The sequence below is a fragment of the Rhineura floridana genome, chromosome 1 (genome assembly GCF_030035675.1).
Source record: "Rhineura floridana isolate rRhiFlo1 chromosome 1, rRhiFlo1.hap2, whole genome shotgun sequence".
NCBI classification, from domain to species: Eukaryota; Metazoa; Chordata; class Lepidosauria; order Squamata; family Rhineuridae; genus Rhineura; species Rhineura floridana.
The window spans coordinates 156,700,097-156,721,829 of record NC_084480.1 but is presented as its reverse complement, the minus strand read 5'-3'; the positions used below and the strand labels follow the sequence as shown (position 1 = coordinate 156,721,829).

The following is a 21,733-nucleotide window of genomic DNA, read 5'->3' as shown; positions in this document are numbered from 1 at the left end:
AGCCCTGCACTCAGCACTTCCCAAAGCACCAAACAGAGAGCTAGCAAAGTGGTTCTTTCTCCCCTTCCCATGGGGGTTGGGGACAAAGAAGCTGATAGTTTACAGGAATTGCTGCATGCAAGAGAGGTCCCTCTCACAGCTGATTTGCAAAAAAATGGTTTATTCTCCTTGCATTTTGGGTATCAGCTGAGAGAAGGATTTCTTTCTTGTACACGATGCCTGCAAAATACAAGGGGCATTGCTTGACAAGCAATTCCTTCTTCTTGCATAGAAACACTGCAGCCATCACAGAGAGTGCACGAGAAGGGAAAGAGAAAAGGTCTAAAAAGAGTGAGTGGAGAGTTTGGTGAGGTGGCACTTCCTCACAAAGAAGGGGACAAAGGAAGGAAGCCTGAAGAAAGGAAGGAAGGCTGCCTGTAAAATACAAGGGGGGGGTTGCTTGTAAAGTGGTAATTTCCCCTCAATTGTGCTTTTTGCAGATTGTGAGAAAGGGGGGGAGACAGAGAGACTCATAGATGGTGGAAGACAGAAAGAGCAAAGGGCCAGGAAAGAGGGCAAAGAGCGAGGCTGCCTGTATTTTATAAGGGGAAGAAACCTGCTTTTTGTACATCAGCTGTGAGGAGTTCTCTCGTGTGCAGTGATATCTGTAAATTACCCTCACTCTTCTTAGCCTGTTGCCTCCTCCCCATCCACTTTCTCACAATCTGCAAAAAGCACCATCAGGGGAGAAAAAAAAGCTTTACAAGCAACGGACCTTGTATTTTACAAGCTGCCTTCAGCCTGCCTTCCTTTGTCCCCCTTCTCTGAGAGAAAACGCTGCTTTGCCTCACTCTTAGCTCTGTGCTCCCACCCACCCCCGGGGGGGGCTCTCTTCACTCACCCTCCACTATGGCTGCTATTAGTCTGCTGCGACTGTTTCAAAGCCCTTCATTTTAGTAAGATTGTGATGCAAACCCCCTCTCAAATTGGGCTTGGCTGTCCCTCCTCTTCTCTGTAAACGTCCCACTCTTAACTCCTGCTGACTCTCCCCCTCCTCGTGTTTCTCTCTTCCTCACAACAACAAGGAGATTCATACCGACTGCTAACTGGCTGTAGTGACTGCTGACCTTGCTGGATTCTCCCATCTCTAAGGCAAGGGGAAAGGGTGTAGCTTTTAAAAGCAAGCACCCAGCCCTTGATTGGCTGTAGAGACAGACAGAGGGAGACTGGGAGGGGGCTGCTTGCAAAAAAAGTAACAGGTCGTTGTCCCAGAGAGTCCCCCCCCAAAACACACCTGAGGCAATATTATGTACTATTTCCTAAATTAATAAAAATCAAGTTATCTAAACAATTACACAAAGTGCACCCTTCTTGTAAAGTGCTATGTTAAGTTGTAAATTAACATGTTTAGTAATCAGATTTGCACCATTGTTTCAGAAATATGTGAAGAACTATCACTGACCAACCTGATTTGAAACAAGTGTTTCTCTTGGTGACTTAAATCGCCTTGATTTAAATCAATCCACCCTGTTATTAAGCCATTGTGGGCTAGTTCCGTTAGAATGCTAAAACACAGTTTAGCATGACGTGCATGAACCACAATGAGCCTTACATTCAAGGCCAGCTCCAGGCAGGCCGGGGCCCTTGGGCATCAGCCTGCCCCGGGCCCCTCCAGTCCCCTTCCACGATCTGCGGCAGGAGCCATGCTGCGGATTGCAGAACAGGAGCTTCCGAGCTGCCTGCCATCCCCCCGCTTCACCTACCTTTCTCTGCTGTTTTTTGCGGCTGCGCGCACTGCACACACAGGGTTGCCATCAATCAAGATGGCAGCCGAGGTTTCCGTAAGGGTCTGAAGCCTCTGCCACCATCTTGATTGATGGCAACCTTGTGCGCACTGCAAAAAACAGCAGAGAGAAAGGTAGGTGAAGCTGGGGGTGGTGGGCAGATCGCGGAAGGAGAGCGGAGGGCCCCTCACGGGCGCCTGTAGCTCCGGGGCCCTTGAGCCAGTGCCCCACCTGGCCGCCCTTTAGAACCAGCCCTGCTTACATTATTTTAACTTTTAACTTTCTGATTACTACAAGAAGCAAAATGATATCATTTTGATCTGAAGGCAAAGATCTTTGAAGCTGATGGCTCCTTGAGTTCCTTTGGAGATGTCTGCAGTTCCAGTATGTATCCATTAGGAGAAGCTTTTGTATGTTGTCTGGGCTGCTCCTGACCAAGGCATTGGGGTTGTGTTTTGATTGGTGGCTCTGGAGCTGATAGCAAATCCTCCTCCTGGCTGTGCCTTTCATACTGAATGAATCCTGTCACTGTTGTTGTTACTATTATTACTATTATACAAATTTATAGACTGCTTCACAGTATAAAGCCATCAAAGCTGTGTACAAGATAAAAACAATAAAACACACAAAAAGCAATGCACTAAAAGTAATAGAAGTCAATTCAACAAACTCTAAAAACAATAAAACCATCCATAAAGACTCCAGAACAAAATAATTTCATCAGATAAAAATTCTAATAGCTTCTTGGGGTTTTAAAAACGTTTATATGCCTTTGCCCACAACATAGTCGTTTCCCTTTGTGTCTTGTTTTATGGATGGGTCATTATAAACCATAAGCTTATAAAGCTGCTTCAGTCACATTTTGAACTAATTAAAAACCCATTTGTTGTGACTTGCAGTAATAATTCATAAAATCTAGAGCCTGCCCTGCCAGTGTACAAGGTAAAATTACCAATCTAAGATTGAGAAAATGCATAATGGAAACCATACAAATTGAACATGTTGTATGGTATAGTCCCACATTGATCATGGTATAGCTGCTCTAGGTGTGAGTTCATCTTTATTCAGATTCATGTGTTCAAATAGTAAAGGGCCAGGTTGCATGGAAGCTTTGGCAGAGGCAACAATTCTCATCTCCTCATGACAAGCAGCACCTGCAAAATTCTCTCTTCCACACAACTATTAAAGGCACAGAAGCCCTGCTATCTCCCTCCAGGCACTATAGATACAAATTGTTTGTATATTAGTCCCTAAAGGCAGGACAAGTATCAATGCAGAAGAATTTACCAATTGCTTGTGTTTAATACACCAAGTCTCATTATTAAATTTTCTTTTCCTAGGTTTATGTTGAAGATGCTTCTCTAGACCTTCTCTAGAAGAATTACTGTTCTTTCAAAATTTTATACTTGCGGATTATCAAGAATCGGATAATCCTATCAACGGTCTTCCTCTGGACTTAGTGGCCCTCTTGGGTGTAAGACGTGTGCCTTTCTCTTCTGTTACCTGGCTTCTCTTCTGCCATGGATACTGAGTCAACCTACTCTGGATATTCCCACTATTCAGGCCACTCCAAAAAGGCCCAGAGACAAGGGTATGGATACTTTTAATTGCAGTTCTGGTCTAACTCTACCCACTTCAAAAGCCCCTCCTTCCTTCAGTTGTGTAGTGAATCTTTTGTACTGCTTTGAGACTTGTCTTGGTGAATGCAGCAGAATCCAAAGAGAGAATGGTCTATGGGAGAGAAGTCTGAATGGTTTCTTTGGGGCTAGTTGTGTCTCTTGAGTTGTAAAGGAGAAGTACAGTTGTGTCTCATCTGTGACAATGCACTCCCAAACTCCGGATGACCCCACTCAGTGGTTCCATGTAGATCTTAAACAGTACGGGGGATAAACGTGATCCCTACAGACCCCGTTTTGTAGTCTCTATGGAGCTGAACATCTCCCAAATAACATCTTCTGGAGATATCCATCCAAGTAGGAGCAGAACCACAGCACAACAGTGCCCCCTGCTCCCAACTCAGTGTCCCCAGAAGGATACCATGGTCATTGGTATCAACAGCAGCCAAGAGGTCAAGGAGAATCAACAGGGACACGTTCCCTTTGTCCCTCTTCCAACAGAAGGCATCATACAGGGCCTGAATCACAATAGAAATGGAAGCAGAAAATGGGATTCATCCAAGACTGCACGGAGTTGGCTTGTAAATCTTTCTGTTCACTATACTGGTTTGAAGCTGCAGATTCCCTCCCCCCCCCCAAAAAAAATAAAATCTACAAAATGTAGGTTCAAAAGGGCTTGCTATAACTGCTGGTTGGTGGCTACATGATTCCTTGTGAATTCTTTTTGAACTGCAGAGGAAAAATACTCCATTTGCTATTTGAATCCAAGCTGATTAGAAGTTACAGCAAGCTTCTTTGAAGGCATGCTTCCAGCACCAGGGGCTCCTTGTCAGCACCTGTCAGGAATACTTTAAGCTCCTGATTGTTCCTTTTTAGGTTCATCAGTACCTGCCCCACAGTTGACTTCACATGTGACGTTAGGTGTGAGGCAAGAGGGTGTGTTTTGTGGGAAAGACCTCACAAGGTCTAAGTAGGCCTGAAGGCCAGAGGTTCACCACCAGGGCACCAGCTTTGAATTTTCTCTTGTCATCACATATATACGTTTTCTGGTTTGACACAGGTCTGTGGAGTCGGAGTCGGAAGCAATTTTGGGTGGAGTCGGAGTCGGTAGAAATGTACCAACTCCGGCTTCAAAATAAATTTTGATTGACAAATTTTTTAAAATATAAATTCAAAATGTCAAAGAAGCTTCCCATGAAGTCAGCTGTATTTGAGCATTTCACCATAACTCAAGATGGAAAACATTTTGTGTGTCAGTGTATGACACAGGACCCAGATGAAGACAAATGCTGTGATGCCAAGATCAGCGCATATTCAGGCAGCGATAAAAATGCTCCTATGAGAGCTTCCAATTTAAAAAGACATTTACAGCCCTTTCCAGGGCTGTGGATTTGGAAGCAATTTTGGGTGGAGTCGGACAGTAGAAAAATAGAGGAGTCGGAGTCGAAGGTTTGGCGTACCAACTCCACAGCCCTGGTTTGACAGCCCCAGTGTGGAACAACTTAATGCCTACCCAGACTTTCTCTGAGCAAGAGGGATATTTAGGGATTTAGCTGCAGGTTGCATAAGGTCAGAGATGGTTAGCATATGTGTGAGTTGGTGTGAAATTCCAATGGACAGGAGAATTTGAACTGCCAGGAGTATTAAGCTGTTGCTACTTCCCTTGAGGGTGGGTGTGTAACAGTATGAGGGCAAATACCAGAAGAAGTGAGAGCTGCCAACCAGATTCTAAAATATTTGAAGGCCTTACCATGCGATGTCCTCAGAAGTGGTAAATAGGACCTGTTACCAGTGGAGCCACAGCAGGTTAATGAAATAAGACCTCCTCAGTTATTCCTTACTGAGGGGATTTATCAGAGCTAAGGAGCTATGCCATACTGCACTTCCTTCGTAATCCTCGTAAATGTTCTCATGAGGGATTGGATTGCTCTGTAGTCTCTCTTTCTGTTGACGGGAGAAGTGGCCTTATTTCATTGAGTTTAGTAATAAAAAGTTTGTAAAGCTGCCACCATTTTTCACCTGCTGCTGGGCCCGGTTAGAGCAAACATTTGCTGAAGGATGGAACAATCAGCTTGTGAAACCATTTTCTTCTCTTTTTTTGTGTTTTTGTTTTTGATGATGGTAAAGAAGCCGGGACAGACACAAACCACCACGTAGCAAAGATGGCAGTCGGTCAGAGAAATCTGTTACCATTCAAGCACCAACAGCAGAGCCGTTACTGGGCAACGATTCTTCTCGGGCAGAAGAAGCTCAGGTAAGGGGTGAGAAAGGTGAGCAGAGCATGGATTGCAGGTGCATAATTTTGCTGGCAGTGAATATCTTGGCATGCTACTATTTTTATTGTTGCTCAAAATATGTTTTTCATGTTAATATCATTTCAAGTGTAGGAGCAAGATGCTGTGATTAACTGTTGATTTTGTTCCTGACATGCTTCTAATCTGACATTTTTATGCCAAAGGCTGTTAGAGTATTGCCTGGACAGTTTAGAAGTTATCAGCTGTTCAATCCTGCTTCAAGGTCACAGACTTGGAATATTTAAATGTGTCTAAATGCTTTTGGCCAATGCTCCAGTGTCCGGTTGTAATCAGAGTTCTTGACACAGGATGCTACATTATAAATGGCACATATTTGAAAAATATCCATTGGCTGTTGTCTGGGTGGACTCACTGCTCATTGCTTCCATAGAAACTGAGACCTTCTGAATGCACACCAAGAATAGCAGAACCAATTTCTTCTGCACTAGAGACTTCAGAACTGTGGAATGCTTTAAAAGAAATCGGGGTGCCACAGCATCTGATTGTCCTGACGCTCAACCTATACTCTGGACAAGAGGCTACTGTAAGGACAGAATATGGAGAAACCGATTGGTTCCCCATCGGAAAGGGTGTGAGACAGGGTTGTATTTTATCACCCTATTTGTTTAATCTGTACCCAGAACATATCATATGGAAAGCGGGATTGGACCAAGATGAAGGAGGTGTGAAAATTGGAGGGAGAAACATCAATAATTTAAGATATACAGATGATACTGTACTCTTAGCAGAAACCAGTAATGATTTGAAACGAATGCTGATGAAAGTTAAAGAGGAAAGCACAAAAGCAGGACTACAGCTGAACCGTGATCCTAGCAGCACCTTGAAGTGCTCTTTTTAGTCCAGTTACTGTCAGTGACACTGTTGGCCCGGATAGGCGGCTTCAAGTGGTTGAGATTTCCAAACTCCCCACACCTGCAGACACTGAGGGTGTTACTCTTCCTATTAAATATGAAGTCCTACTTGACCTCCAAGATACCTTTGATAAAAAGGAAGAAAGCCAGCTGCTCCCTGATCACATGACTGTGTTACAGACCTAATTCTATAGAAGAATTAGGAAGAGAAAGAAATAACTGCAGCTGCAGGTACAGCTCAATGTTACCCCAGCTGACACGATAGCTGCCCAGAGTTTAGACCGATTAATCCCTTGCTAAGTTTCTTTAACCAGGCTCATCTAAACGCTGATGTTACACATTACTCACAGAGTGAGGTGGTGAACTTTTAAACTGTGCCATTTCAGATGACGTGTGTGTGCACTTGGGGGGGCATCTTTTTGCCATGTAAACAGTTCCCAGATGTAGTAAACTAACACATCATAGCAAGGACTAAAACTATAACTAATAGAATCATAGAGCTGGAAGTGGCCTATAAGGCTATCAAGTCCAACTCCCTGATAAACGCAGGAATTAAAGCATAACTGACAGGTGGCTGTCCAGCTGCCTCTTGAATGCCTCTAGTGTTGGAGAACCCACCGCCTCCCTACGTAATCGGTTCCATTGTCGTACCGCTCTAACAGTTAGGAGGTTTTTCCTGATGTTTAGTTGAAATCTGGTTTCCTGCAACTTCAGCCCATTATTCTGTGTCCTACACTTTGGGACAATCAAGAAGAGATTCTGGCCCTCCTCTGTGGCAACCTTTCAAATACTTGACCAGTGCTATCATATCACCCCCTCAGTCTTCTCTTCTCAAGGCTAAATGTGCCCACTTCTTTCAGTCTGTCCTCATAGTGCTTTGTTTCCAGTCCCTTCCATCATCCTCTTTGCCCTCCTCTGAACCCATTCCAGTTTGTCTGCATCCTTTGTAAGTGCAGTGTCCAGAATTGGACACGCTATCAAGATAAGGCCTAACCAGTGCCAAATAGAGGGGAACTAAGTCTTCATGCGATTTGGAAACTATACTTCTGTTAATACAGCCTTAAATAGTATCCACATTGCCCTGTTGACTCACATTCAGTTTGTGATGAATAACAATCCCAAGATCCTTCTCGCTGGTAATACTGCTGAGCCAAGTATCCCTCACCTTATAACTGTGCATTTGGTTCTTTTTCCTAAATGTAGAACTTTTCAGTTGTGCTTGTTAAATCTCATTCTGTTGTTTTCAGCCCAATGCCTCAGCCTGTCAAGATCCCTTTGAATGTTGTTTCTGTCTTCCAGGGTGCTAGCTATTCCTCCCAATTTCGTATCATCTGCAAATTTGACAAGCATTCCCTGCACCTCTTCATTAAAGTCATTAATAAAAATGTTGAAGAGCTCTGGGCCCAGGACCAAGCCCTGCATTCTCTGCTCATTACCTCCCCCAGTTTGGGAAGGAACCCTTAATAAGCACTCTTTGAGTATGATTCTGTAGCCAACTGTGGATCCACCTGATAGTTGTTCCATCCAGCCCACATTTAACTAGCTTGCTAATCAGGATATCATGGGGCACTGTGTCAAACGCGGTGCTGAAGTTGAGATATATTATGTCCACAGCATTTCCACAATGTACGAGGGAGGTTACCCAATCAAAAAATGAGATAAGATTAGTCTGGCAGGATTTGTTCTTAATAAATCCATGCTTGCTTCTAGTAATCACTGCATTGTTTTCAAGGTGCTTACAGACTGAGCACTTTATAATCTGCTCCAGAATTTTCCCAGGGTCATCAGATCTCCATTGAAGGCATTGAAATGGATCCTGTTAAAGTATGGTCAGTGTCATGGGCCCCAAGGAGAATCCCTGGCAAGATTGGGAGAATGAAAACGGGTACAGACGTTGAGGAGAACATTGCCAGCATTGATGATGGAAATGAGGGGTTTATAGAGTGAATGCCTCCAGAAGCCTTAAAGTCAGCTGGCAGAGTTGCTGAAGAAGATTCAGGCAGCCTTTCTTTGTCTCAACCAGCTGGTGGGAACTTTCTGCTGGCATAAAGGCCAAGCACAACGGTTGAAGAGATCAGCCTAATAAGCACTTCGGCATGTCTCCAGCTGTGAAAAAATTCAGCAGAGGCAGAGATTGCTGTCTTCCCCCCCCCCAATGATAGCCCCTGCTTTGCAGCTCGTGCTAGAAAGAGCCTGAATTAATTCATAGAGTTAAGCACCCATCCTTTTTTGTACGTAAGAAGTAACACTGCTTGTATTTGCTGTCACAGTAACTTGTCTGCTGCTGCTTCTGATGTCTAGTATGCCTGTTTCTGTTTGAATCCCAGTCCAGGCCTAGTATGAGATGCTAGATCCCTGTATTGATTTATGGAATAAAGCTTTATGCAGAAAAACCCAGTCTCCAAGTCCTGAATCTGCTTCTCTGGTTGGGAGCCGGGACATTAGTGTTCTCCTGGCAATTCCCCTGGACTAAGAAAGACTTACAGAGAGTCGTCTGTTTTGCCAGCAACTACCTACTGTTCCTGCTGAAGTTTGCTAAATTCGCTGCATCCGTGACCAGCTAGTTGAAAAGGGAAAACAAACCTTCCAGTGGACTGAGGAGACTCAACAGGGCCTTCTGGCAGCTAAAGTAACTCTGTCTCTGAATCATCCTGTAGTACGCTGATGGTGTTACTCAGCCTTTCACCATGAAGATGGATGCTTCCGATGCAACAATCAGGGCTGTTCTGCTTCAGCTGATTCAGAAGAAAGCAGGTCTTCCCCTGTGTACATGCTATTCTTGGAAATTAATCCTTTCAGAGCAAAACTGTATCACCTGGGAGATATTTTGCCATCAAAGCAGCATTTGAGGTTTGGCACCATCATTTGGATGGAGAGTCCACCCAGTAAAGGTATAAACAGACCACTGGAACCCTGGAGTATCTACAAACTGCTGGCAAATGCAGTCCATGCTAAGTTCTCTTTCCACACTTTCGATTCCAGATCTCATACATGTCCAGTTCCCAGAACTAAGAGGCTAATGCCTTGTCAGAAGCTGGAGAGACAATCCCCCATGGCCCTGATTCTGCAGCCTGAGAACCTGGTGGTGGCCTCAGAGTCCCAGTCTTGGATACATCAGCTGTGCGGCAAGCAACTACAAGTCCTGTTTATGCTCATCAAACTGAAGGAACTCACAGAAGGGGAAGGAAGCAAAACCTCTCCCTTTTCCACACAAGAGGGCTTCCTGTTACCACTATCAGCGCATTTATGTGCCTCGTAATTAGTTACGAGCTTGGGTGCTCTAATAGCGCCATGGCAGCCAAATGGAACAGATGGCCATTTGGAGCAATATAAAACTTTACATACAGTGACTTCGGAGTGTTGGTGGCACAAGGTACGGCATGATATGGGACATTATGCGCAGTCCTGGGAAACATGCTGATGGGCTAAGAATGTGCCTGGCAAGCCTATCGTGCTTCTTCAGCTTCTGTCCTTGCCCTCTGGGCCCTGAAAATAATTGTCTATGGACTTCAGTGGTTCCCCTGCCCCCTGTTGTAGTGGACAGAGAGGAAGAATTTGAGGCGGATTAAATTTTAGATACATGTCACCAGTGGGGTCACTTGCAATACTTAATACACTATGGGCCAGAAGAGTAGTCTTGGAAACCAGCCATGGGCACTTGTGCTCCAGTGTTAGTGCGTCACTTTCACCGGCACTACCCTGCTAAGGCACACCCAGAGGATGCAGGGAAAAAGAGCTGTCGGGGTGAGGAGTAATGTCATGGTTCTCACTGGGCCCTCTGATTCAGAGCAGGAGTGGGAGGTACTTGAGGATGAGGCCGGACGGCGAGGGGGGTGAGACTGTGCTGCAGAGCCCACGGGATGAAGACCCCCTTCCTCTGCCACCAGACTAGCAGGACCTGATGAGGCAGGAGACCAAGCAGCTACTCCTTCCCTGCCTGTGGAGGAAAAGGGGGGCTCAGAGGCACAGTGGAAGAGTTCAGAGGGGAACCATGCCCAGCGATGTCTCCCAGGGAGAGGTGGTGCATCAAGAGAAGGGAGGAGACTCCTCCCCTTTGGAAAAGCACCTGCCTTCAGGTCAGGAATTTCCTCAGAGACAGGAATTCTCATGATTAGCTAAGCCTTGTACACCTCTGCTTAAAACCTTGGCGGTAAGCAGGAAAAACATTAAAACAACTTCATAGCTCCCATGCAGTCTTCATACAAATCTTGGACTGTTCAATCTTGTCTGCTCTCAGACTAGATTGATTGTTGCTACTTCCTTGCCTTATAAGAGTTCCTGGACTAGATTCTGCTCTTTCCTAGTCTCTGAGTTTGTACCATTAGACTGCTGTAATGAAAGTTTACTTTTTTACTTGCAAGTAAATGCATCTGTTGTCTAGCTTGGGGTGAAAGCTAGGACAGATCTACCAGTTATGTTTGCCATTGGGTTTAATGCCATTTGGAGTGCAGTAGAGTAAGCCAAATTCCATAGGCAATCTAATTTCCTTAATGGCAATTCTATTTCAGATCCATATTTGACAGTCTAAATATCTTGACATCTAGAAAAGGAAAAACAGCACAACATGCTGATATCTGGCACTATCTTTAGTTGACTTTCTTAGTAAACATAGCAGGATAACAAAGAATCTCCCACTGGCTATCTGCTGACTGCAGCCACCTCCAAACAGGAACAATAAGCAGTCATCAGTGGCAAAGAACACTCCTTAGTAGGTAGAGTTTTTTCTTTTAAATTTTATTTTTTAATTAAGTTTATATCTCGCCCTTCTTCCCAGAAGGAGCCCAAATCCTCACTCAGCCATGAAACTCATTAAGGCATGATTATCCCAATGCTACCTATCAGCCCTATCTCACAACTGGCCACCAGGATAAAATGGGTGAGGGAGTCAAACAATGGCTCTGTTCATACATCACGATAAACTCGACTTTCTGTGAATGAGCAGCATGCCTCACTCCTCCCCTGGAGTGAGTGGACAAACAAACAGGAAATCCTTGGCTTTCCGTTAACAACCAAACCAGAGATTGTGGTTTGTTCCTCCCTAACAACCACAATTGCTAGCCGGTTTTAAGCCATGAATTGTTGTTGACTGACTGATCATGGCTTGTTAGGGAGCACCAAACCACAATTCCTGGTTCAGATGTAATGGCAGACCATGTTTTGCTTATCCCACTATTCTTAAACCTTGGGTTTCCAAATGTTCCAGCACAGGACTTCATGGCCTCCATGACAGCCGTGGGGCTGTCTCAAGTTGTCACTGGTCCGACACATAGGGCAGGACACACCCTCGACTTGGTTTTTGCTCCAGATGGAGGAAGGGGTGGGCTTGTTTTACTATGTTTTAAAGTCTGTTTCAAAGATGTTTCAGAGTGTTTTTAGTGTTTGTTGCCCTAAGCAGGATATAAAATAAGTAAGTAAATGTTGTTGGACTCTTAACTCCCATCATCCCCAGACAGCATGTTCAATGGTCAGGGATTATGGGAGTTGTAATCCATCAACATCTGGGGATCTAAGATTGAAGAACACTGATTTACCCATCGTGTTACAGGAGTAAGGTGAGAACAATCGGGCTGTGTGCAGTAGCGCAGTGCTTGCTCTCAGTAAGCCATGATAAGCTAGAAAGGCTGGCTTATTGTGATGTGCAGACATGGCTATTTTATATTTCCCTGAACTCCTGGGAAGGAGGCTGGAATAATTTTTTTAAGTTAGTGGGCAGAGGTGTTACTGTGAAACAATGACATTTCACTGGTTTTTTTTATAATTAGAATAAGTATGAAGCCTATTAATTGTTGTTCTTCATAACAATGTTTTTAAAACATGTGACTGGTCAATTGATCAAAACAATTTTGACCAGTCAAATGCCCAGTTCTAGCATTGAGGAATTGTCTGAAACGTTTCACCTTTTTAAAGTAAAATATTTTCTTCACAAAATAAATCTAAGACTGAGAGTCTGAGAGGAAAGCTGTGCAGCTTCCTGTAAGTAATCCCAGGTAGGTGTGTTGACAGTCGGCTGAGGAACTTGGGAAACATCCTAGGAAAAGGCTGGTGCCCTTTTCTCCAGGGCATCCCATTCAGTGTGGAAAACCGTTAATGTAGAGCGCGTAGCTTGCTCTGGTCTCTGGTCAGCCATGTGGACTCAAATGCCCACGCATATGGACTGGGGGGCTGGAAGCACTGAACTAGCACTCTTCATCTGCAAAATGAGGGCCTGACTACCAGGAGGCGGTGGTGATGGTGATGATGCTGTCATCATCGTCATAATCACCAAAATCATTACCCGCCATTCACCAGCAGATCTCAGGGTGGGTTACAATAGTCTAAAATGCAATGTTTAAAACAAAACAAGTTACAGTTGCAGGAATGGGGGAGGGATCCTGAAAATTTATATCTTGTGTAAAGGCCAGGGTAAAGAGGTGTGTCTTCAGCATTTGAACAGTTTGACTGTGCAACTCTTCTTTCTTTTCAGGATGACAACTGGGGTGAGACCACAACAGCTATCACAGGTACCTCTGAACACAGCATGTCCCAGGAGGACATTTCCAGGATCAGCAAGGACTTGGAGGACAGCGTCAGCATAGATTGCAAGCGCTACCTTGTCTTAACACTGGCCGCTGTCCTGGGACTTCTTGTCTTCTTGACTCCCATTGCCTTTATTCTGCTCCCGCAGATCCTGTGGAGAAGTGAGTTGGAGCCCTGTGGAACAGCTTGCGAAGGACTCTTTATCTCTGTGGCTTTCAAACTCCTGATCCTGTTGATTGGGACCTGGGCTCTCTTCTTTCGCCAGCCCAAGGCTGCCCTCCCAAGGGTATTTGTGTTTCGCACCCTCATTTTGCTCCTCATAGTTCTGCTGGTATTTTCTTACTGGCTCTTTTATGGTGTTCGCATTTTGGAGTCCAAGGATCTCAATTACCAGGGAATTGTACAGTTTGCTGTGTCGCTGGTGGATGCTCTGCTTTTTGTCCACTATCTTGCTATTGTGGTACTGGAACTGAGACAGCTGCAACCAATGTTCACAGTCAAGGTGGTTCGATCGACTGATGGAGAATCACGCTATTATAGCTTGGGACATTTGAGGTAGGTCAGAGGCCCAACCCGCCTATGGAAATTTGGGAAGCCGGAGCAGCAACTCCCATTTGATCTACTTCATGCTTTAGTTTTTAAAGGGGTGGGGGGGTTGCATTTAAAGAAACACAGAATTTATAGCAACAGTCAGAAGAGAAAAAGTGAAAATTTAATCAATCCACTTTTTTAAAAAATCAACAAAACCCACCAGATCATCAGTATTATTGTAGCACAAACTGTTTAATTGACCAGTTAGGTACTCCACAAACATAGTAACCCACCCCCGTTTATTGGATTAAGATCATCATCACACAACACTCTATAAATTTGTTACAAATATGAGATCTATTCCTCAGTAGCTCAAATATATATCTTATCATACCCATAAACATGATACTGGTTTAAATGAGGAACCCCCCTCGATAATTAATTTACTTCACTTGAAGTTTACAGGTAAAAGACTTGAAATTTCTTCTTTTGAAGAATTTCAGGAGACAAATCCAACAGAATTAATTCAGATGGATGAATCTCCTATTTTTAATTTTGGTCTTTGCTACATGGTGTTTGGATCAATTTTCTTCATCCCATTGGTTACTTTTTCAAGTTTCAGTGGTGATTGTTGAAAGCACCTTCAGCCTTAGCTTGATTTTCACATTCTTCAAGGTGCATAATAACATCACCTTTAGGATCCACATGTGATAGCAACTCAGAACAAAATCCTTCTCCTTTTAACATCACTACAGCCTGCTGTTCTAGCTCACCCTCAACGCTTTTTGGCTCACAACCTGACTACTGAAAGGTGGTGAGATGACTGCCCAAAGAATAGTGAAATAAATTCTAAAGTTTGTCCGAATGTCTCCTTGGGTGCATGACCAGTACCAGGTAGGTCCCCATACTGATTTCCACTTTTAGTCCCCCATCATAAATGTGATCCATGCAGTGAGATAACTCAGAAGAAGAAATCTTATTTTTGAAACCATTTTACAAAAGAACTACTCCTAGCACAGCCATAAAGGATATCTTTGTTTCTAACATTGAACTTTACCTAAACTCTTTTATTTACCCTTGCCCTATGCGTAGACTTTATTATCAATCCAGATCATCCCTTACTCCCAACTCTTCATTAACTCTGATTGGCTGGAGGCAGAGGAAAATGTTCATATGTTTTATGTACATCGCCCTGGGCTCTTCTGGGGAAGGGTGATTAATACATAAAAATAAAAATATGCTGATTTTCCCTATGTGTTCTACATGAGGAAGCATTCAAAGACTCAATCCCCCCCCCCAGTCTGAAATAACACTTCTTAACTGCACTGGACTTCCTTGGGCTTCTCCTTGTCTAAGAGCTGATCTACACATTATTCAGCCCAAGTACATTTCTGGACCATACCACTCAAATTGTAGGTTGGAAGGGGTTCCATGCCCCATGTAAAACATTCCCTTTATGTAGTCAACTAACACATTAGAGTGGGTTGCATCTCACAAGAACTGGTAGGAATGTGTTTGACCACAGCATGGAGAAATTCATCAGGAGAGCTTTGAACTGAATCCTAAGGGGGAGGGAGACATAAACTTGGTGGTACGAATGACATAGTCTTGTGCACGGTCAGACGAACTGAGGGAACGGCTCTAATGGGGCCCAGTAATAGTCTTCATACAAATGTAGGAAGGAAGCCAGTCCATAAATCAAATGGTCTTCGATGTCTGTATACTAATGCCCAGAGTATGGGAAACAATCAGGATAAGCTCAAACTCTTAATGCAAGAGAGTAAATACAACTTGATAGGTATAACTGAAACTTGATGGGATGACTCCCATGACTGGAATACAGCAACTAAAGGATATAATTTGTTCAAAAACAACAGAAGGAATAGAAAGGGAGGCGGAGGCGTGCTATATGTTAAAAATATTTTTTCCTGCACAGAAATACAGGAGGATGAGTTTGGTAGCTCCACTGAGAGTATCTGGATTTTAAAAATGGGGCAAGAAATAAAAGGAACATGGTAGTTGGGAGTCTACTACTGACCACCCAATCAAGGAGAAGACGAGGATGAAACTTTTGCAAAGCAAATTGCCAGTGTTTCAAGGAGGAATGATGTAGTAATAATTGGGGACTTCAATTATCCCAATATCTGTCGGAGGACAAATTGTGCCAAAGACAGCCCCTCCAAGAAATTCCTAACTTGTGTTGGAGATAATTCTCTCCTACAGAAAGCAAAGGAAGCAACTAGAGGATCAGCTATCCTTGAATTGATTCAAACCAACAGAGATGACTTGGTATGAAGTAGCAGTTGCAGGAACTCTGGGAGTCCATGTTATATTAGAGTTCTTGATTTTAAAGGAAGTAAAACCTGAGAGTAGCCATACGCGTACCCTGGACTTCAGGAAAGCCAATTTTAATAAACTCAGGAAAATGGTAAGTAAGGTTCTGTGGCAAGCCATCCTAATGACAAAAGAAGTCCAAGATGGGTGGGAGTTTCTAAAAGAGGAAATTCTAAAGGCACAACGGAAAAAAAAGGGGAAGACAGCAGAAGAAGCCAGAGTGGTTTCACAGAAAGCTTAGAGATAACCTGAAAACAAAAAATAGGATACATATAGGGCCAGACCACAAAGGAAGAGTACAGAAAAGTAGCACAGTATTGTATGGATGGTGTCAGGAAGGCTAATAGCTGAGAATGAGCTGAGGTTAGCAAGAGATGCCAAAAGCAATAAAAAAGCTTTTTTTCAGGTACCTCGATAGTAAAAGACAAAGAAATGGTGGTACAGCTACTCCATGAGGATGGCAAAATGAAAACAGATGACAAAAGAAAAGGCAGAAGGGCTCAATTCCTACTTTGGCTCAGTCTTCTCCCAAAAGAGGGTCTGTGACCCTCCTGGGAAATGTCAAGTTGAAGGGGTAGGATTGCAGCTTGAGATTGATAGATAAATGGTCAAGGGATACCTAATCACTTTGAACAAGTTCAAATGTCCAGGGCCCGATAAACTGCATCCTACAGTATTGCAGGAACTGGCTAAAGAACTCTCGGAACCACCATCTATTATCTTTGCAAAATTGTGGAGGATGGGTGAAGTGCCAGATGACTGGAGGAGGGCTAATGTTGTCCCTATCTTCAAAAAGGGCAAAGAGGAGGAACCTGGAAACTACAGACCAGGCAACCTGACATTGATCCCTGGGAAAATTCTGGAGCAGATTATAAAACAGTCAATCTGTAAGCACCTTGAAAACAATGCTTCAAGCCAACATGGATTTATCAAGAACAGATCTGCCAGACTAATCTTACCTCATTTTTTGGTTGGGTAACTTCCCTGGTAGACTGTGGGAATGCTGTGGATAGAACATAGACTTCAGCAAAGCTTTTGACAAAGTGCCCCTTGATACTCTGATTAGCAAATTAGCTAAATGCAGGCTGGATGGAACAAGTTGGATCCACAGTTGGCTACAGAATTGTACTCAGAGTGCTTATCAGCGGTTTCTTCTCAAACTGGGGGGAGGTAACGAGCAGGGTACCGTAGGGCTTGGTCCTGGGCCCAATGCTCTTTGCCATTTTTATTAATGACTTGGGTGAGGAGGTGCAGGGAATGCTTATCAAATTTGCAGATGATACAAAATTGGAAGGAGTACCATGGAAGACAGAAACAAAATTCAAAGGGATCTCGATAGGCCAGTGCATTGGGCTAAAAACAACAGAATGAGATTTAACAGGGATAAGTGCAAAGTTCTACACCTAGGAAAAAGAAACCAAATGTACAGTTATGAGATGGGGGATACTTGGCTCAGCAATACCACAAGCAAGAAGGATCTTGGGATTGTTGTTGATCACAAGCTGAATATGAACCAACAGTGTAATGTGGCTGCAAAAAAGGCAAATGCTGTTTTAGGCTGCATTAAGAAGTATAGTTTCCAAATCACATCTCTAGTCGGCACTGGTTAGGCCTTATCTTGAGTCCTACGTCCAGTGCTGGACACGGCACTTTAAGAAGGATGCAGACAAACTGGAACAGGTTCAGAGGAGGGCAACAAGGATGATCAGGGGACTGGAAACAAATCACTGAGGAGAGACTGAAAGAACTAGGCATGTTTAGCCTTGAGAAGACTGAGGGGAGATATGATAGCACTCTTCAAGTACAGTAGGGCCCCACTCATACGGCGGGTTACATTCCGGACCCTTGCCGAAAAGCGAAAAGGTTGTCACACAGAGGAGAGCCAGAATATCTTCTCGACTGTCCCAGAGTGCAGGACACAGAATAATAGGCTCAAGTTGCAGGAAGCCAGATTTCAGCTGAACATCAGGAAAAACTTCCTAACTGTTAGAGCAGTATGGCAATGAAACCAATTACATAGGGAGGTGGTGGGCTCTCCAACACTGAAGGCATTCAAGAGTCAACTGGACAGCCACCTGTTGGGTATGCTTTAATTTGGATTCCTGTGTGGTGTAGGGGGTTGGACTCGATGGCCTTATAGGCCCTTCCAACACTATGATTCTATGAGTTATAGGTTTAGTTCTTGCCATGATGTGTTAGTTTACTACATCTGGGAGCTCTTTAAATGACAAAATGGCAAAATAAATGCTCCCCCCAAGCGCGCACGCATGCCATCTGAAATGGCACAGTTTAAAAGTTCACCACCTCACTCTGTGAGTAATGTGTAACATCAGCGTTTAGATGAGCCTGGTTAAAGAAACTTAGCAAGGGATTAATCGGTCTAAACTCCGGGCAGCTATCATGTCAGCTGGGGTAACATTGAGCTGTACCTGCAGCTGCAGTTATTTCTTTTTCTTCTTCATCTTCTTCTTTTCCCCAAAGTGGGTCTTTCCAGAGAAGCACATCAGGTGTCAAAAGGCCTAGTGAAGCTTGAATCAGACTGCTGTAGTTCAGGAGCAGGGAAGCCAAAGCTACCATTGAAAATGGGCAATAAAAGGGGCAGAACAGAAATCTCATTCTTTAGATGAAAGACAGTATCTTAAGAGATTCTATAGAGCATAAAATGGTATTTAGTTTTAGAACATTTTCCTTAAATGTTTTTTATTTATTTATTATTTGATTTATATCCTGGCCTTCCGCCCAGCAGGAGTTTTTCAGTTGTATACTACCTAAACATGTCTGACAGGCAGGTACGTAATCCAAATACACTCAGGAGTGAGCTAGAATTAGATGCGGATTTCTGTTGTGTGTACACTTGATGACAAGCCCATCTTTGTTTCTGCTTATACCAGACTATTACTTCAGTTCTTGACTTCTGGAGGATGTACTTTTGAAATCTCAGAAAAGAAGCAATCCATCCCTCCTCTCCCCTTCCTCTAGTCATGCTAGTTTTAGATTCCGCAGGAGAATTGTGGATTAGAGAGATGCATAGTAATTGTTGGTCTGTAAATTCAGGTAATTAAAGTCCTCTTCAGGTATTGCTGACTTGAAGAGGCAACACTAGGTAACAGCAGGGCTGTGCATTTAGCCCTCATCCTGAGGCTACATGACCTTCCCCAGCCCCTCACATGATGGGAATGAAGTTCTGTAGTGGGTTGCCATGTGTATCCATAGCAGCTCCTGATGTGATTCAGAACCCAGATCTTCAGGGTTCTCAACTGTGTAGGCTGGATGCATGGCCCCACTGTACCCATACTGCCTCTTCAAGTCAGTAATGCCGGAAAAGAGCTACAGTTACAGGTACTTGCTTAATTGTGAAATGCCATGACTTAGTGTCAGTTTCTGCCTGATTAATTAAGAGGTGAGGATTGTTGAAAATGTGAAGCATTTGTTGTTGGTTCTTTCAGAGGGTTCATTGTTTGCTCTTCACTTGGTATTTGTTGTAAATCCTTGGGTCTCCCAAGTACAGGGATCACCAGTCTGGTATCCACAGGCTCCAGCTTGATGGCCCTTGGCCATTTGTTTTTCTGTCTTTTTAAAATCGCAGGCTCTTCCTTTATCTGTGGAGGGGCTTTTTTGAATGTGCGTGTGGAGGGTGCTGAAGTAGCTATGTGTGTGTGATTGAGAGAGATGCACTTGGGCAGAGAGAGAGGGAAGTAGATATGGGCTGTGAGAGGGAGGTATGTGTGTGAGAGAGGGAAGAAAGTGATTTTGGTGTGGCCACCTTGTATATTCTTCCTGTTCTGGGGAATGTTCCCTGTTATTAGCAACAACATTGTTGTGTATGTGGGGGAGGGATCAGTATTGTGCCATCTCCACAGTCAGGACCAGCAGGACATGGATTACTTCCCACAGCAAGCATGAGATTGTTCTGGAGTGGGGTGGGGGAGCGGCAATGACTGTACTCTCTCTAATTTTGTGTTATGCCATGCCCACTCAGCAGCCATTTTTTGACTGGCATCTACAGCTCTTTATCAAAATTCAAAAGGTGCCCGTTGATCCAAAAGAATTGGTGACCTAGTAGATCTATTTTGACTTGGCAGTATTTGAAAAGCCAAAAAAAAAAAGCATCCATTCCTTCTGCTGTATGGCCTACCCTATTCTGAAGGCTCAGAGTAAATAATAGTGACACAGACCCAATACAACAGATGGATTGATGTACTGAAGGCTTACAGTCTAGAGACACAAAGAGGAATAGTGAAAAAAGACACACACACACATATATATGCAGGTATGCGTTTTCAGAGAGATGAAGTTTATTATGCTTTACTGAAGTTTATGATGTTTTCATTCTAAATTGTGTGAGTGTGATAGAAGCTTCCTCAGGTCATGGACAGGCAGAATAAAGGTGTTTTAAATCCATAAATGAGGAAGCAAAGGAGCTGTGGAGTTTAAAGGGAGAGTCTGGCAGAAGTTAAAGACTAAGCAACCCTAACCATGTCTAGCCAGAAGTAAATTCTGTTGAATTCAGTGGGGTTAGGATTGCAATCTAAGGCTCATAAAGATAGATTTGCTGGGTAGATCAAACTGTAAGTCAGAGAACTGGTGAAGGAAGATTGTGGTATTAATTTTAAAAAGAATTATTGGCATGTGTAATTCACTACATGGATGTGATGGACAAGATGTGATGACTTCTAACTTAAAGGGTTTTTAAAGATGATTAAATAAATTCATGGAGAACCAAGTCTGTCAACAGCTAGTGGCCTTGAAATGTGAATGGACATTTGTATGTTCAGAGGCAGTACACCTTTGGAGAGCAAACCACATGGGACGTTTGTTACCTTCAGTGCTCTGCTTGTTAGCTTCCTGGAAATATCTAGCTAGGTGCTGTAGGAAACAGAATGCTGGCCTAGACGGGCTTTTGGTCTGACCAAAAGTGCCATTCTGAAGCAGGAGAACAGTTTCTGTGGCATCAGGTGTGATCTGGTTCCAGCATCAGGGTCAGAATGTGATAAGGCAGAAGCACCGTTCAAGAGGAATTAGAATCTGTCAATGGCTGCACATGTCTGGGGTCCTTTGACAGAGCCAGCAAGCACTACATGTAGTCAGCCACTTGCAGGAGGGCAGCTCAAATTCTAAGCAGTGTGATGAAGTTTCAGATATTTTTCAGGTGGTGGCACTATTATGACCTGGCCTTTCCTTCAGTTTAGGATAAACTGCTTACATTTAGGTTCCTGCCATTGTCTGTTAGTTAAATATTGGGAACTGGTGGCTATTGGGGCAAATCCTCACACCTGGAGATGATGCCCTTTAATTATCTATCCTTTTCTATGGGCTGCCTCAACTGTGGACCAGTGTCTGGAAGCAATTGAGGGCTGGATGAGGACCAGAAAGTTAAGACGGAATCCCAACAAGACAGAGGCCCTGTGGGTGGGTGGTTCCCATGTCAAGGAATTGGGTAGGTTGCCTGTTTGGGATAGGGTTGCAGGTACATGGTTTGGGGGTACTCCTAGATCCAGTTTTGTCAGTGGAAGCACAAGTACGGTGAGCAGTGTCTTTTACTAACTATGGCTGGTTCATCAGCTACAGTTGTTACAGGACAAAGATAGCTTAGTCAGGGTGGTCCATGCATGTGTGACTTGATTATTGCAATTGTAGGGCTGCCCTTGGGTCTGGTTTGAAAGCTGCAGCTAGTACAGAACGTGGAGCCATCAGCCAGGCATGATGGTGTAACACCAGTTTTGAAGGAGCTGCACTAGCTGCCAGTCAGCTATTGAGCCAAGTTCCAGGTTTTTGTGCTGACATCTATCATACACAGCTCAGGACCT

General features: G+C 43.8%; 1 protein-coding gene across 8 annotated transcripts in view; it reads left to right on the top strand.

The window, feature by feature from the left end:
• The window catches only part of VANGL1 (VANGL planar cell polarity protein 1), a 91,022-nt gene that overhangs the window by 9,072 nt on the left and 60,217 nt on the right, over positions 1 to 21,733 (top strand). For 7 of the 8 annotated variants that reach the window (XR_009764381.1, XM_061638921.1, XM_061638904.1 and 4 more), the window contains exons 2-4: positions 3,104 to 3,354; positions 5,507 to 5,633; positions 13,009 to 13,616. Coding sequence is in view for 7 of the 8 variants with exons in the window: in XM_061638921.1 (XP_061494905.1) it covers positions 3,284 to 3,354; positions 5,507 to 5,633; positions 13,009 to 13,616 (806 nt within the window). In the remaining variant the exon portion in view is untranslated. The remainder of the gene's footprint in view (positions 1 to 3,103; positions 3,355 to 5,506; positions 5,634 to 13,008; positions 13,617 to 21,733) is intronic. The other variant, XM_061638930.1, reaches the window with a different exon arrangement.